The 16,619-nt window shown below is 49.0% G+C and overlaps 1 protein-coding gene across 5 annotated transcripts in view; it reads left to right on the top strand.

Moving 5' to 3' along the window:
* Positions 1–16,619, top strand: part of SIPA1L3 (signal induced proliferation associated 1 like 3) — a 1,632,279-nt gene that overhangs the window by 1,449,411 nt on the left and 166,249 nt on the right. For 4 of the 5 annotated variants that reach the window (XM_069644476.1, XM_069644475.1, XM_069644474.1 and 1 more), the window contains one exon: positions 9,188–9,389. In XM_069644476.1, the coding sequence (XP_069500577.1) occupies positions 9,188–9,389 (202 nt within the window). The remainder of the gene's footprint in view (positions 1–9,187; positions 9,390–16,619) is intronic. The other variant, XM_069644473.1, reaches the window with a different exon arrangement.

The raw sequence follows: 16,619 nt of genomic DNA, 5'->3' as shown, positions 1-16,619 counted from the left end.
GGCTCCCTCAGCCAGAAGTTAAACAACCAGAGGCGGGGGTACTGGCGGAAGTCATCACCCTATGCCCCAAGGCTAGAACAGGGATCCCAATGCAAAAGGACGTGGTGGCGCTTGCCAAAAAAGGATGGCTGAAGCCACATTCTGCACAGCCTACCAACAGACGCCTCAACGCTAGGTTTAGGCAATTGGAGGGTGACCCCCCCCCCCTCTAGATGTCGGCACTCCCCGACTCCTCTGTGATTGCCGCAGCCTCGCTCTATTCCAAGCCACAATCGTCATCTGCCACCTCAGCCTCTGCACTCCTGGATAAGCAGGAGATGATCTTGGAAGCATATGGAAAGAAAGTCGATTGCAACGCTTCCCTTCATCTGCGCCTGTCCAATGCGGACGCCATGTCGGCTGCTGTCAATCAAAAGCTCTGGCGTGAGATCGCCGATTTCCTTACATAGCTCCCTGTGCAGAGCCAGGCTTGCTTCAAGGCTGGCCTGGCTTAACCCGAAATAGTAGCGCAGGACATAATGGAGTCCACGGTGGCTCACATTCATACCTCAGGCCATGCCATATGTATTGCTACCAACGTGAGAAGGACGGCCTGGCTACGGGCGACCAAGTTCAAGCTGGATTTCCAGCAGTGTATAATGGATCTTACCTCTGAGGGGGGCGACCTGTTCCATTCAACCAGGGGCGAGGAGCTTGATGAGAATAGTTTGCAGACTGCCAAATCCTTATTGATCCTTACTAAGTCCACCCCCAAGGCATATAGTCACACACCAGCGCTCAGACATAGGTTGGTCTTTTTGCGGCTTTCGGGGCTTCCAGGAGAGGTGTTCCAGACAACCGGGCAGATCCCCCGAGCCAGCACAAGTGTAAGCAGCACAAGGCGGCTCACAAGGGCTTTTTCCAGTCCCCCTCCTCAGCCCCAGCCACAGAGGGAAAAAAGGCATGACACAGCCATCCGGATCCACGAGTCTCTGGTGGGGGGCAGGCTTGCCCTTCACTCTCAATGCTGGCGGACAAGGTTCACAGACCCGTGGATCCTCTCAGTATCCACAGGCTTCCAGCTCCCTATCCCTCCTCCTCCTCCTCTATCCCCCCCTCCGCTCCCACAGATTGGGACAGCAACCCTGTTGGCGGAAATTCACTTGCTCATAGCGGGTCAGGCAGTGAAAGAAGTCCCAGCCTCCCAGCGGGGTCTGGGCTTCTAGTCACACATTTTCACCATATACAAGAACAACCAGGCTGGCTTGAGAGTTGTTGGACCTTTCCACCTTGAACCTTTCCCTCTCTCTTCAAAAGTCCAAGGTGGTTACCCCAGTGCTTATAGTGGAGACTTTGCGCGAGGGAGACTGGATGTGCTCCCTGGATCTGAAGGATGCTTACCTACACGTCCCGATCTGGCAGCCCCATCAGTCCTTTCTGATGTTCAGGATCATGGGCTTTCATTTTCAATACAAGGTTCTACCCTTTGGCCTCAATTCAGCCCCCAGGGTCTTCACAAGACTGTTGAACGCGGTGGCATCCCTCCTCAGTGCCCAAGGTCACCATTTTTACCCATACCTAGACAACTGGCTTGTCAGGGGAAGATCTCTGAAGGCAGTACACCACACCACCTCAGCCCTCATGAATACACTAAACGAGCTGGGATTTTCCATCAATCTCAAGAAATCACAGCTGGAGCCTATGCAGAGTCTAACGTTCATGTGCCTCATCTGGAATACAAACTCCAAGAGGATTTTCCCCTCAGAGGACAAGATTGCAGCCACCAAGAAGGCTACAGGTCATTTTGTCAGCAGAGCAGTGACTTCGGCGTGGTGGTCCCAGCACCTCCTGGGCATCATGGCGGCATGTCTCCTTGCTGTGCCGCATACGAGACTCAGAATGAGGCACTTACAGCTACACTTTGCAGCCTCCTGGAGTCGGGAGAATGGGTCCCAGGCAGAGAGGGTCAGCATCCCACCTAATCCCCACCAGGTCCTACTCTGGAGGAGCAGGTACAGCAACCTGCAGATAGGCAGGCTCTTCCGTCAACCAGCGCCTGAGGTCACCATCACCACGGACTCATCCCTAGAGGGCTGGGGAGCTACCTTGAGCAGCCACAACTTCCATGGAGTCTGGTCCCATCAGGAGCAGGCGGCCCACATCAGCTGGCTTGAGTTTATGGCCATCTGGCTTGCTCTCAAAGCCTTCCTTCCTACGATCAGCGGCAAGGTGATCCTCATTCCGACCGATAGTTCCACCAGCATGTATTACATCAACAAGCCGACTGGCACCGGTCTCCCCGTTATGCACTCTGGCAGTTGGGAGTGGGCTCTGGTAAACGACATGCACCTGTCAGCAATACATCTCACGGGGGATTACAACTTGGAAGCGGACAGGCTCAGCAGGCTGGGTGTGGACAACTACGAATGGCAGTTGCACGAACAGGTCCTGCAGGGGATCTTCGACAGCTGGGTCATCCTCAGGTGGACCTCTTCGCCACCTGGTACAACAGGAGGTGCCCACAGTTCGCTCCTGGCACGGACAGGGCAGGGGCTCCCTGGGCGACACGATGCAGATCCAATGGAACTACATGACCGCGTATGCCTTACCTCTGACCCCCCTGGTTCACAGGGTGATCTGCAAGATCTTGGATGCCCAGTACCTCTGTATCATCCCGATAGCTCTGTGGTGGCCAGCAAGACCATGGTTCTCGGAACTATTCAGCCTGTCGGATCAGGCCCAGGTGCACCTTCCGCTGAGACCAGCGCACCTACTCTCGCAGCAGGGAGGCAGAGTCATCCACCCCGCCCCCCGGAAGTTAGCCCTTGCAGTGTGGTTCCTGAACAGGTCACACTGAGGCATCTGCAGTTGTCTCAAGCCAACTTAGACATTATACAGGGGGCTAGGATTGAGGCTTGTAGGAGCCAATACAAAAGCAAGTGGACTAGGTTTTGCCAATAGGCAGAATCAAAGGAGGTTGATCACTTGACCTACACATTGGACAATGTGCTATATTTCGGCACACCTTGCACACTCGGGGTTGCAGGTAGACACATGCTGCACTTATCTGGCAGCCATTGGAGTCTACAGGAACTCGGAGGAGGTGTTCTCATCCTCCAATCCGGTTGTTAAACGACATTTTGCGGGTCTGACCAGGCTCTACCCGCCCATCAAGCAACCACACCCTATGTGGGACCTGAACATATTCTTGGGCGCGCTGGCCCAAAAACCATTCAAGCATTTGGCGACCGCGGACATCGGGCTAGTCACCATCAAGACAGCCGCCTGGTGGGCTTCACTTCAGCACACTGGATCAGTGAAATACAGGCGTTGGGGGCATCAGAGCCTTATAATACTTTTCCAAAGGACAAGGTGTTGCTTAGAACTCACCTGGCATTCTTACCTAAGGTAGTCTCCTCTTTCCACCTTAATGATGTTACCAGCGTTCTTTGCAGATCTTAAGGATGATGCTCAGAGGATGCGGCACTGTCTAGATGTCAGGCACGCTTTAAAATTCTGCCTCGAGAGGACCAAAGGCTTCTGCAAATCAGACGCTCTCTTTATCACCTTCGGTGGGTCAAAGCTGGGCTGTCAGGCCTCCAAGGCTTCTATAGCCAGCTGGATGGTTTCGGCCATCAAGGACAAGTATGAGGGCCAGCACAAACCTGTTCCAGCGAACATGCATGCACTTGCTATCACAGCTAAGGCCATGGCTATCGCGTTGAAAAGACATGTGCAGTGGCAGGTTATCAGAAAGGCGGCTACATGGTCTATGCCCTCAGCCTTCTGCAAGCACTACTGCTTGGATGCCGGTTCCAGGTCAGATGCGGAATTTGGTCAGGCAGTGTTAAGGAACTTGTTTTCTTAGGAGCAGCAACTCTCCACCCTGGGGCTACATTCAGTTGTAATGGCCCATACAGTATGGAGGAAAGGGGATGGGGCGTAGGAGTAATTATAAGTTACCCACCGTAGTGACTAACTTACTCCTAGTCCATAGTCCCCTTTCGTCCATACGTCCCACCATCCTCACCCTAAATAAACTGGTGTCGTTAGGCAATGGTAATATTGTCGACTTGTCAAGGGGGACTGAGGAGTGCCGCCGGTGGGCGGAGTCAGGGAGCGCATGCTCCCAGGGCCGCAACCCCGCGCGCCTCTAAATTTAAAGGGGAAGGTGATTTTTTTCTGGTGAAAAAGGTTCCGTCTCCCATCCCTAGCTAGGGACGCCCATGTAGTATGGAGGAAAGGGTACTATGGACTAGGAGTACGTTAGTCACTACGGTGAGTGACTTATGATTAGTGCACCATTCAAACATTTGGCAGTAACACAGTTAGGAGTGATTACCACATGTACACTTTTCTCAGCAAACACACATGATGTGGATGGCAACTTGCAGGGAATAAATGTGTGTTCCCAGAAACTAAAATGGCTACATTCTAAAACGTTACAAACAGCTGCCAGTGAATACGTGCAATGAAGCTAAGCAGGATGATCTACTTGTGTAAACAAACCACAGGGCAACTTTGGGCACCCAAGCTTGAAATTAGATCATCAGTGAGGCCCTGGAGGAGGCTCAGGTGGAAAAAGAGGTTGGTGAACTGTTGGGGCAAAATAGAAAATGGATGCTGTTAAGATGGATTTCTGAACTCTGACCTGCTGGGCAGACGTTCAGAATGCCAGCCTAGTTTCTTGGAGCAGGGTAACCTGCTGGACAAGGATGACCAATCAAGGTAGCATTGGCGGCGGTTAAGACTAGGTCTCAGGAGGGGTGACGGTAACTGGAAGCCCACGATGAGCAGACACAGCAAAGGACAATACAAATCACTCCCAGTCAGGTGTATATCAAAAATACATATTCATTTATTCTAGGCCTTTGAAAAACAAACACAAAGCAATTATCAACCGTAATACTTCAAACCAATACAACACTACTATAACACATATACAGTACCAAGTGGCCTAAAGGATTAGTGCACAGAAATGGTCCGCAACCTAGGAGGAAAGGGAGCAAGCAGCGCCAATAGACTTTAGGCACTTCATCAATCAATCCCTAACTGAGAGGCAGTCCAGTCCCGTCCCTACAAAGAGTGGAGCCTAGTGCTCAAAACTCATTTTGGATGCTGGTGCACGCTATCGTGCAGAGGAGCAAAAATGGGGCTCTTGCAAGTGCTGTAGCAGCTCCGTTAGGTGGGTGAGGCGATGAAGAATAGGTTCCCACTATTCGTGGAGGGTCACGACCAGAGGGCAGAACAGGTTCCAGGAGTTGGGAATGGGGCTGTAGCAAAGGCTACCTGTGGAAAAGTGAGTGTCCCTCAAGGGACACTTGTGCGTAAAAATGGTTAGTTGCGCTAGGGGCCACCGGTAAGGGTTGCAAGTACTCACCGTCCCATGGTGCACTCCGGACCAGACTTCGGGAGTCGAGTCCTCTTCGGTTGCAGTTTCAAATGCTGCAATTGTGTGGCTCTGCGGCTTTCAGCTGCTGAGTTACAGTGATGAATCTGTGGTAGGACAGTGGCAATTTCTCTGCTCCTGGTGAAGGGATGAGGCCAGTTTCACTGCGGCATGATTCAGGGCACAGAGGGTCACAGCAGCAAGGCACCTACGAAGTTCGTCACCACGGCTGGGCGACACGTGACTGCGTGCACTCTGGTTCGGGCGCTCTCTCTTTATTCCAGACCTGGGAATGCCAAGTGTACGAAATTCGGTGTGAGTGCTGTGAACACAGAGCTTAAAATCTACCAAGTTTCAAGTGTCCACTCGAAACGGCAGCAGTTTCAGAGTAAAGGTCCTGCGCAAGCTGGTCATTTCACTGGTTGGCCCACGAACACTTCCGAAGAGGCTCGCTCGCAGGTTAAGATCAAAGTGCTGTGTGTAGTTCCCACTATTCAAATGGGTCGAAGTGCCTTTGCAGACCTTCTGGTTCGATCAGATGCAGAGGGGTCCGGCGGGACAACAGCAGGCTCAAGGTACCAAACCTTCCAGCGGGTCAGCAGCGGTTCCTCCACTTGACTTCTTAGTTTGAGGATGCTTGGATCCTATCCTAGGTTCAGTGAGAACTCAAGAGATCGACCTGATATGGGTGTTTGGAACCTTCTCTTATCCAGAATCTCCTTCGCGCCAAAACAAATGGGACCCAATGGGAGATCTGCTCACATACAGGCACACCAGACGTGGACCAATGACGGTGGTCCCAGTCGTTCCCAGCACTTTCTGGCACACCTGGGTGCCAGAGTGACTCTCTGGCACCCAGGATGTGTATTGGAACTAGGCGGTCCAGCCCACATACTGGAGGCACACACACAAGGCTTTCAGAAGCCCGCGAAAGCTTGGCGTAAGGACTGCTCAACCTGGAGAAGGTAAAGGGACAATATGGCCATTTTGGAGCCAGGCTTCCTTCCTGTGCCATCCGCGGTGAATGCGGTTTGCATGGCCAGAAAGGGTTAAAAATATGCGAAAAGATAAGCTGCCACCAGCCCTGTCCAAGGCACATCTTTACTTCCACCAAACATCCTTTTAGGGAGTCTAAGGCCTTTGGAACCGAAATGAAGACCCAAGCGCACTGTTCTGTAAGATACTTTGTGCACTTGTAACATGTTGCAGAAAAGTTGCAACATAGGAAAGGACCAAGGGAAACAAAGTCTCCCAGCATTGACTGTCTTTAAGGGCATGTCAGTTTCCCCATAACAAAGTGAGCGAAAACTCAGCGGCGTGCAGCAGAAGGCTGTGCTCCACTGGCAAAAGTCAGACTAGGCTTGCCAGACAACAGCAAAATGTTTGGGGGTACACAACTGGAGGGAAAATTACACATAAATAGGAAACTTTCCTAAGAGATGCCATATACATATTGTTCCAGTTCAATACACAGGATGTGGATGGGGACCTTTCCTTAATCTAAAATGGCAACAGTACATGCAACCTTCTAAAACATTAGAAACAGCTGCCACCAGCCAATGAGAACATACAAGAAGAGGAGCAGATGATCTACTTCCAGGAACACACTACAGGGTATATTTGAGGCAGCCTAGCTTGGGAGTCTTAGGAACACATAAATTGAGTTACATCACCATTGACGCACTGGATAGGGCACAGTGGGAAAAATAGATTGCTGAACCGTAAGGGCATAATACAAATAACAGGGAGCACACACTGAATCATAGTTGAGGTCTTTCATAATGACCGGAAGCAGGGCTTGGATTCATGGGGCAGGACCCACCCAATACATGCTTTCCTTCCTGCTCACAAGGACAGCTTCGCATTTGGTGTTTTGTTGGTGCACAGGTTCCAATAGGTCACAGGTCCATGGCCAGCATAATCAAATGGGGTTCAGTAAATTGATGAAGGATTGTGCTCCATAAACACAGAGGCATCATGGATGAAGGAGACGGACAGCAAGTGGATATAGCTGCATCCTAGCATCTCTCATAGCAACTGCTCAGTTCTCCGTCAAATGATCCTCTCTAGTGTCACATTAGATGTTGCCTGCTTACCACTACCAGCCTGGACACAAGAACACTTTTCTTTTGTCTAAGTAAATAGTAGGCATTTATTTTGTCTTTGATTCGTATTTCTGTTTGAAGACTCAAATACATTGTGTATGTTTTATTTGTTCACTCTGTCTGTCTGGCTGTGTCACCTTAATTGAATGGCAGTCTAATGTTCTGGTTTATCGCATTCAATTTCCCCTCATTGACATCCCTCCCGAATACCTGAAATTAAACTGCTGAACAGCATATACTTGACACCTGATAGAAAGAGCGAGAGGGAGCTGATACACCCAGAAGTCTGCTTGGGATAGAACCATAGGAAGGGATCGCTGGAACACATGGTTTGGGAATATAGTAGGGTCATCCACATTTGGAGGGAAATCAGAGATGATGAATGACTGACTCGGAATGTAACATTGAGGCTTTGTTAGCGACTCTGCAATAGAGGAGTTGGCATACTGATACTGAAGGGTTGGAAATCGGTAAGACTCCCGACAAGGGAGGATTGGATACAGGAGGGTAAGTAGCAAATCGCTTTTTGAGAGGGTTATATTTAGGAGACAAAGGAAAGACAACATTGTGTAAAATGTAAAACAAGACCCAAGCATGAGTCCCAGTTGTATGCTGTAGATGTAGGGTACATTCTTTATTCATTTTAGCTGTGAGAAGCTACAGTGCCTAGTGGTAACAACCCATACTTAGCCATTCAGACTTTTTAAGTACCTTATTTGACAGCAACAAGTTTTCCCCCGTCACTTTTCTTGCAATAGCAAGTTTTCACACCATGTTTTTTGCAGCAGAAAGTTAACCCCCTCCGAACCCCCCTCAACCCCCCAAGTCATATTTCCTGCAATAGACAGTCTTTTTCCCATTTCAACTCCCCCTTTTCTGTCCCTCTCCGACTCTCTACACTCCATACTTCCCCAAGCTCTTGAAACCCAGTGTGCAACATGCTTAAATCCCAGCCACCCCACGACTGTTGGAGACTTTTAGACCACACAATTACTCCTTGGGTGCGCCAGGTAACTTCACTGTGGCACCTCTGTAAGATCAATTACATTTTACTATGATACAATAGTTTAATGACAGTATAAGCCAGTGGTCTTCAAACTGTGAGGCTGGCCAAAGGGTGTCTGGGGGGCGGGGGGCCTGTGGCTCTTACGAAAGGGCGTACAGTGACTGATTTTAATAGCAACCATAAGCAGAAATGTTATCTAGGTGGGGGCCCAGCAGCAATATTTTTACCCAAGCAGGACACAGCAACAGCATTTTTACTCAAGGGGGGCTCGGCATAAAACAAGTATGAATACCACTGGTAAAATCAAATCTTTCCTTCTTTTATGGGTGTGTCCAACGTTGACTGGGAGCTCATGAACGAAGAGGGACCCTCTCCTTGCTTTCCCTTTATTTGTGCCTTGACTGTGCCCTTCTCTTGCTGGCCTTCCCTATGCCCGAGAGGCTTCCCCCCCCCTTTTATGGCCACTTCTTTAGCTATCTGGACATGGGAGGGTCTCAGAGTCATTTGGATGTTCCCATTAGGTGTAGGGAAATCCAAAGGTGAGTGGAGTGGCCCCCCAAGCTTGTGTTGTTCTGGAATACAATTCCTAGACAAGCCACTGTATAAATTGTGTTAATTGTGGATGAACAGTTTTATGATGATGGATTCAAAGTGGTCACAGAACAAAGGAAACCAAGGACCAACATTTTATTTCCTCTTGGTTTACAGTTGCCTCAGAAAAGTCTACATAGAACCTTATCTGATGAGAGCCTGTGCAGTGGAAGAAGGGACCAGAGTTATGCCAATGGTGCTTCCTACGAGCAGTCACTAGCAAGTGATGTCCTATTTACCAACACATATCCATCTTGCACACTGCCTTCACGACGGCAACATGAGCAACAAGGCAACGGTAACATGCCAGACAAGAAATGTAAGAGTAGTAATAGTAATGCTGAGGCTTGTAGCTCTTAACTTGCTGGTCATTGGAGGTTGTTTTAATTCATTGTCCCTTGATGTTGTGGACAGAAAGTATCAAGAGAGTGAAATATGTTGTCTGAATCAAATGTGTTTAGATACATGGAACTCAGTCATCAAATCAAACCTCTTGGGTGGGGTATATGGAGTAGGAGGGAGAGGTCTATTCAGTTTGCAGTCTCCCTAGTATGGGTAACAAAAAATAATGCTTTTATTAAATAAATGTTATGTTAATATTGATAAGACGTCATAACCCAAATGGCTAACTTGAACATAGTGCTGTAAAGGGCATTGGATTAGGTTGAAATTGTTCACAATATGTTTTGAGTAATTGTGACAATGTAGCAAAGCATGTTTAACTTAATATAGCGTCCACAGCAGTGAAGTTGAGGCCTCATGCCTACCTATAACAGCTGATAATTCATCGAAAACATACATCTTTAACCAGCAAACAAATTGCAGTCTTGCGGAAAGAAAATAATGCACTCACCATGGCAGGATGATGTTTTCTGACTTAACAACTTGACCACAGTCTTGGATACCAGCAGACTTTCCTTGCAGTAAATATGAAAATATGAACCCGTGCAGTGCTGTAGGGTCTAAAGCCTAAAGGCCGAAGGCCCATGCTTCCCACTAAGCAGAAGTGAAATGGATTTGCGGCTCCTTTGTAATCGTTGCCCTACTCTCCAAGTGACACAGGAGTGACTGATGCAGTTTGGGGGCACTTTTTTCCTCAAGAGACCTTTTTCCTCAAAAGTGTACACAGCCGACTCTATCTCCCATTAAGCAAGCCGGCATTACTTATGGAGATCTGATACAAATTAGAGAACCCCGGGATAACTTTATGGGGAACACTCACCCTCTCCATACTCCAAATCAATGACACAAAATATACATGGTATTTTCCCTAGAGTTCCTGGAGATTTCACTCTTCAATTTAACCACACTTCCTGGTTACCTTTAATTCAGGTTTTGTAATGTTTTACAAAAAGGCCAGATATATGTGTTGATCATTCAGTAATTGGGAATCCTATTGGACCCACCTGCATCTCTGACAACTACATTTGTAATCCCAACAGCTAAATACAGGAACCCCACATACTCTCTAGGATCACCAATCATGATGGCATTCTCTCATCACACGCTTGTGTCACAATGCTCATTCATTTGCAACATAACATGCCATGAGGCACCGTCCCTTTAGAAGATTAGCAAGCTAGTCACAAGGCTGCACACCCCCTGGAGCATCTTATTTCAACAGCAACTATTCACAATTTTCCTATTGCACAAAAACAATGTTTATAAACCCAATCTGCAGCAACTCTGAGGAACACACCCTGTATATTTTCTGTCACTTTATGGAGATCAACATGCCCCTTCTTTAAAGACTAGAGTGATTGTGGTCCTCTTTCAGTAGACTCAGAATTCTCTGCAATGTCAGCCCTGTTATCGTGCCACTGCTGTGTTTTTTTACATGAGCAGATTTTTGTAGGGCCATGGTTGCAACTTGTTTTAAGTAAGTAGGTACCAGCGAGTTAGCCATTCTGTCTTCTCCACATCCATCTTTGTCAACAACTCTGAGATGTGTAGCACAGATGCCACTGAGGCTCCGATCTCCCTAATGGAGAAGCAATCACTAATTTGGGAGGTTTTTACACTGATTTCTGGTGAGAGGACAGGATATTTCATGGTGCCCTGTCCCCACACCATAAGTTGAGGGCCCCCTGAGAGGCCCTTCAATTGGAGAACATCATATCTGTGGTTTTAGTGCAGGCTTGCTCCCTACCGGACTCACCTGATAATAATTAAAAAGCAACTTTAAGCACTTTTAACCTTCTTTCTAAGGAACTTCCCTCACAAAAATGCCGGTCTCATTCTGTCTGGGCTGGCATATATCAACTAGTCTGCCTGCCTTTTTCTAAAGGCAATCAGTCCCTTGCAAGGTCTCAACAGCCTGCCATCTGGTATACATTTGTGCTCACTGCATTTCTCTCACAGAGAGGGCATGGAGCACAGGCCATCTACAGGCTGCTTACTGCAGCTTTTAGTGTTAAATCTCGAAGGAACCAGTAGTCTCTTAACCCTCAGTTTGGTGCAACAAATTAACAGTTTAAGGGACAGAGAAATGACATGTGGCTTACATGTTCCAGGATTTGTGACTCTAGCCCTAACATTACAGTTATGTAATGTTAAGTGATATTTGGAAAGCACAACAGTCGCCAATTCCATGACATCACAGGGAATGGTTTGCACTCTTTGAACATTTCCCCCATGTGAGGGAGCATCTGTGCTGCATCCTGACACCTTAGGGTATGATGTAAGTATGTCTTTTGGCTCAGAGGTAGTCAGACCTTGAGGCATTTCATGACAATGGAGTGTCATTGTTAATATAGGTGTATCAAAACTGCACTGTTGCTGTGTGGTTTCATGTCTTATTGACCATACGTTGTGTGGTGGGGTAGAGCATGGCTGGCTTGGTAGTGATTACATGCTGGATTTTGTTTTGGTTGTACCAGTGATGTGTATTAGTTTGGGTTGTTATCAGGTCATAAAGTTGTGCAGGTTGATTTGTGGTAGTGTTGAGTTTAATCAGTGGTTGTAAGTGTTTATCATTGCTTGTGCTGGGAAATTGTTGCTTTTACAGGTTTTGTATGGCAGTTGAGTGTGTGGTTGTCTGTTGCCCGGTCAGCTGATGAGTTAATTTGTATTTTATTTGCGTTTATAAAGCACATTAAACCAAAGTGCTTTACTGAGAACTAAAAGCAGTAAAATAAAAATGAATAAACCATCAAATTCAGAAAGCAATCAAGATTGTTGCAGCAAATGAGACTTCAGTGAACCACAAAATAAAGAATAGACAGAAATAGGGCGAATAGAGTAGAGCAGAGCATTCCAGTGCAGAGAGGCTAGAAGCTTAAAAGAGCGAAAACTGGATTGGGCACAAGGAAGGCAAGTGCCACCAGTAAAAACTGGGAAGAAAAACAAAGAAAACGAGAAGGTGTATAGAAAGATATCAGAGCAGAGAGATAGCTCGGGGCAAGACCATAGAGGGATTTAAAAACAAGACAAAGACAATTAAATGTCATTTGAGTATGCCAGGGTAAACAGCCAAGAGTGGCAAGAGGAGATAGAATCTTGGAAAGGGAGAAGACGGAGAAGACGATGGGAAGAATAAAATACAGGTTTGATTGGGGCAAGACGAGAACTAGGAAGTCCAAAAAGAGCTGTAGAACAGTAGAAGAGCCAAGAAGAAATTGAAGAGGAAATTAGAAGTATAGAAGCTTGAAAGATAGGAATGGACGGGCTTTACGAATATTAAATATGTCTAGTGGAGGCGCATCATTGGGATGTTATTGGAAGTTTCTCCTACGTGAAATATAGTGAGCTAAAGAATATGGGTAAGGCTCTCGTAACTGGGACTAATGTCCAGCAGAGAAACTCCCAGGACCCCCTTGTTTTTTACGAGTATGAGTGCTCCAGTAATGAATATCACATAAACAACGGTTCAGTAGGAAAACAAATCACTGTGCTTTGGCTCAAAAGAGAGGGTAAAGAACAATGGCCCAACTGTCCCTAGTGGAAGAACACCCTGTCCCTGACAGGAGTGCCTGGCCCTAAGCGACGGATGGTGCACCGCCTATCTAATAGGGATAGGTAAGAAGGAAACTGTCCCTCAGCCTTATTGTTCAATTTCAAAACAAAAAGAGTTTGGATAGTTAAAAATGAAACTACAGAGAAGAACCATTTGCGTTGTGTGTAATTCAACAAGCAAGACTGAGTATTAGATTTTGTCTGGATCACAAGAAAAATTATTTGTGACACGGTGTTCTTCCACTAGGGACAGTCAGGCCATTGTTCTTTACCCTCTCTTTTGAGCCAATGCTTAGTAAAAATCACAGTAATTTGTTCTCCCACTGAGCTGTTGTTTGTGATATACAGACTGTTTGTTAGGGAACACACTTAGTTCTCAACTAGCCCTGTTGTTGGAAACGTTTGCTTGAGTCAGTCTTTTCCAAGATATGTTCTTTAATGAGATGAGTAGGAAGGATCCAGTAGTGATTTCCACTCTTCTTCCACACTTGTTCCTCACTGGGACGAGTATGAGTAGTCCAGTAATGGTTCTGTCTTCTTCTCACTTGTTCCTCACTGGGACGAGTATGAGTAGCCCCGTATTGGTTCAAACTCATCTTCCAAACGTGTACCTCAGTTAGACGAGTATGAACTTTCCCAATAGCTTTCAGGGTCCCCCTCCCGGGTCTCCCGTTCTCCCTTCTACTTGTATTACTCGGGGGTATATTCACTGCGTCGTCTTCACATGGGGTCCCTCTTGTTCCACTGTCAGGATGGCTCTCCTTTCTCTCTGTGAGTTTTCACAGCAGTACTCTCCTGCTTCCTGTGACCTCTCGATTGGCCTTTCCTTTGGCCAAACGGTATCAGTGTTGTACTCTTACGTCTCGTCGCCTTTCCTCCATACTGAATGGGCGTCCCTCGCAAGGGACGGGAGACAGAACCTTTTTCAGCAGAAAAATCTTCTTCCTCTTTAAATTTAGAGCCGCGCAGCCCTGGGAGCATGCGCTCGCCTAACTCCGCCCACCGGCGCCACTCCTCAGTCCCTTTTTCCGTGTTGACGGGAACGGGCCAAATTCACCAGCGCTCCTGGGTTTGGCTTCGGCCATGTAATACCACATGCTCTTCCCCGGATATTCTTCTATCTTTTTCTTTGTCTTTTTCTTTTCAATTCGGTACTTGGTCCTCCAATGCCACGCTCCTCTGTGGCGCATGTCGACTTCAGCAGGCTTCAGCAGGTGTCCTGTCTGCAACGGGGTCTTCCCTACGTCCGACCCCTATGCCCTTTGCCTCCGCTGCCTTGGCTGCGACTACGACTGGGAAGGTTGTTCTGCGTGTGACGCAGTGACTCCAAGGGCACTGAAGAACAGGCAAGCTAGGTGGAGGGAGCTCTTCCAGAAGTCCCCTCCGAAGGACCTAAAGGACTTCGTCAAACATTGCTCGAGGACGAAGGAAAGGCCTCTATTCACCATTGCACCCTGTAAAGGCGACTCCTTCCCAAGGAAGCGCCCGACTGGGAGGAACCTTTTGGGTTCTAACACCAGCACACATATCAAGGCTAGTCCAACTGCCAGCCTAACGGCCGAGGGGTCTCTGGATCCTTCCAGCGTCAGTGCTGAGGGACTGCAAGCTTCTTTTACCTGGGTTACTCCTGAGAGGCAACGCCCTAGTACCAGCATCATGTAAGAGGGGGCGCCTTCACGCAGCACTACCGGCAGCAATACGTCTTCCAGGTCACGGCCTGAGGTGCGGGATAGGCCTTTTGTTCCACCACCAAGCGTCTTGGACGGGGCTGGTTCCAGCGAGCCAGGCACCATGACTTTGAAACGTGGCACGCAGCTCGGCAAAATGGCCGCTGCACCAGACAAGATAGGCGCTTGCCCGACACCCCTCTCTTGCGGAGCGGGTGGAGGAAAGAGTCACAAGGTGGTACTGGTGTCAACCAGGTACGTGGCCTACAGTTTATCCATCAGCAGCGCAGAGCAGGTTTCTCCTGCACCCCAGGCAGTGTGTGCCCCGGTCCCAGCTGCCCTTAGCCACTCAGTCAATATCACCTGCCACCACTACAGCCTCCGAAAGACAGGTTCTTCGAAAGGTTCCTAGGGCTGATGCGAACTCCCCAGATGGGGGCCATCCTCTGGGATGCCATCAGGGACATGGTCACCCCATCGGCACCCTTAGTCATTCCTCCTGTGGCTACGGTGCCACGGGCCCCAGCGCAGCCACTACTGCCCCAGCCGGCTCCTCCGATTCCGGCTTCCCTGCCTCCCACATTGCAGGTGGCTCCACAACAGCCTCCTCAGCAGCCACCGGCTCTGGCATCCACACCGCAGCACATGGCGCCCAGCACCCCTCCACCAGTTCCGGACCCTCCAAGCACTCCGGTGGACACTGATGAGGAGGGGGCCTTCCACAAACGCTTTGCAGGTTTGACAGAATATTTGGGCCTTCCTCAGCCCGAGATAGAACAGCTTGAAAGGGAAAGAAGGCATGACACGCCCCTTCCGGTCCACATGTCTCCAGTGGGGGGCAGGCTTGCTTTTCACTTGCAATTTTGGCACCAGAATTTTTCGGACCCCTGGATCCTCTCTGCAGTCTCCACGGGGTACCATCTACCGGTACCTTGCTCTCCCCCCTCCGCTCCCACTCTCCCACAGATTGGGACAGCAACTCTGTTGGCGGAGCTCCGGTCGCTCATCGAGAGCCAGGCTGTGGAAGAAGGCCCACCCTCCCAGCGGGGCCATGGGCTTTTATTCCAGGGTTTTCGGCATACAGAAGATGATCCAGGCTGGCCTGGTAGTTGTGTTGGACCTTTCCACCCTCAACCCCTCCTTCCTCTGCAAGAATTCAAGACGGTTACACCAGCACTAATTGCGGAAACACTGGACAGGGGAGACTGTGCTCCCTGGATCTGAAGGACACGTACCTACACATCCCGATTTGGCAGCCGCATCGTTCCTTACTGCAGTTCAGGATCATGGGCTGCCATTTCCAATACAAGGTCCTTCCTTTCGGCCCAACTCAGCCCGTAGGGTGTTTACCAGGTTGATGAATGCAGTGGCAGCCCTCCTCGGGGCCCAGGGCCACCATGTTTACCCATACCTGGACGACTGGCTCGTCCGGGCTATATCTCCGGAAATCGTTCACCATACCTCCTCCACACTAATGAATACATTCCATGACCTTGGGTTCACTATCGATCTCAAGAAGTCTCCACTGCAGCCCTCAGAGACCCTGACCTTCCTGGGCCTCATCTGGGACACAAGCTCCGAGAGAGTCTTTCCCTCGGAGGACAAGATAAAGGCCATCCAGAAAGCCACCTCTCACTTCCTCTCCAGGGCAGTGACCTTGGCCTGGTGGTACCAACATCTGTTGGGTGTAATGTGGCGGTCCTCTTGGACATACCCCACGCAAGGCTCAAGTTGAGGAGATTACAGCTGCACTTTGCAGCCTCTTGAAATTGGGAGAAGGGCTCCCAAGCGGAGCCAGTCGACATTCCTCCCTTTCTCCACCCGGACCTCAGGTGGTGGTTTGCAGACTTCAACCTGCGGCAGGGCAAGCCCTTCCAGCAGCCGGCCCCTCAGGTCACTGTTAGTACGGTCTCCTCCCTAGAGGGCTG

The sequence above is a fragment of the Ambystoma mexicanum genome, chromosome 2p, assembly GCF_040938575.1.
Source record: "Ambystoma mexicanum isolate Mex_15411 chromosome 2p, UKY_AmexF1_1, whole genome shotgun sequence".
Classification (NCBI taxonomy): Eukaryota; Metazoa; Chordata; class Amphibia; order Caudata; family Ambystomatidae; genus Ambystoma; species Ambystoma mexicanum.
This window is presented reverse-complemented; position numbering and strand designations above follow the sequence as displayed.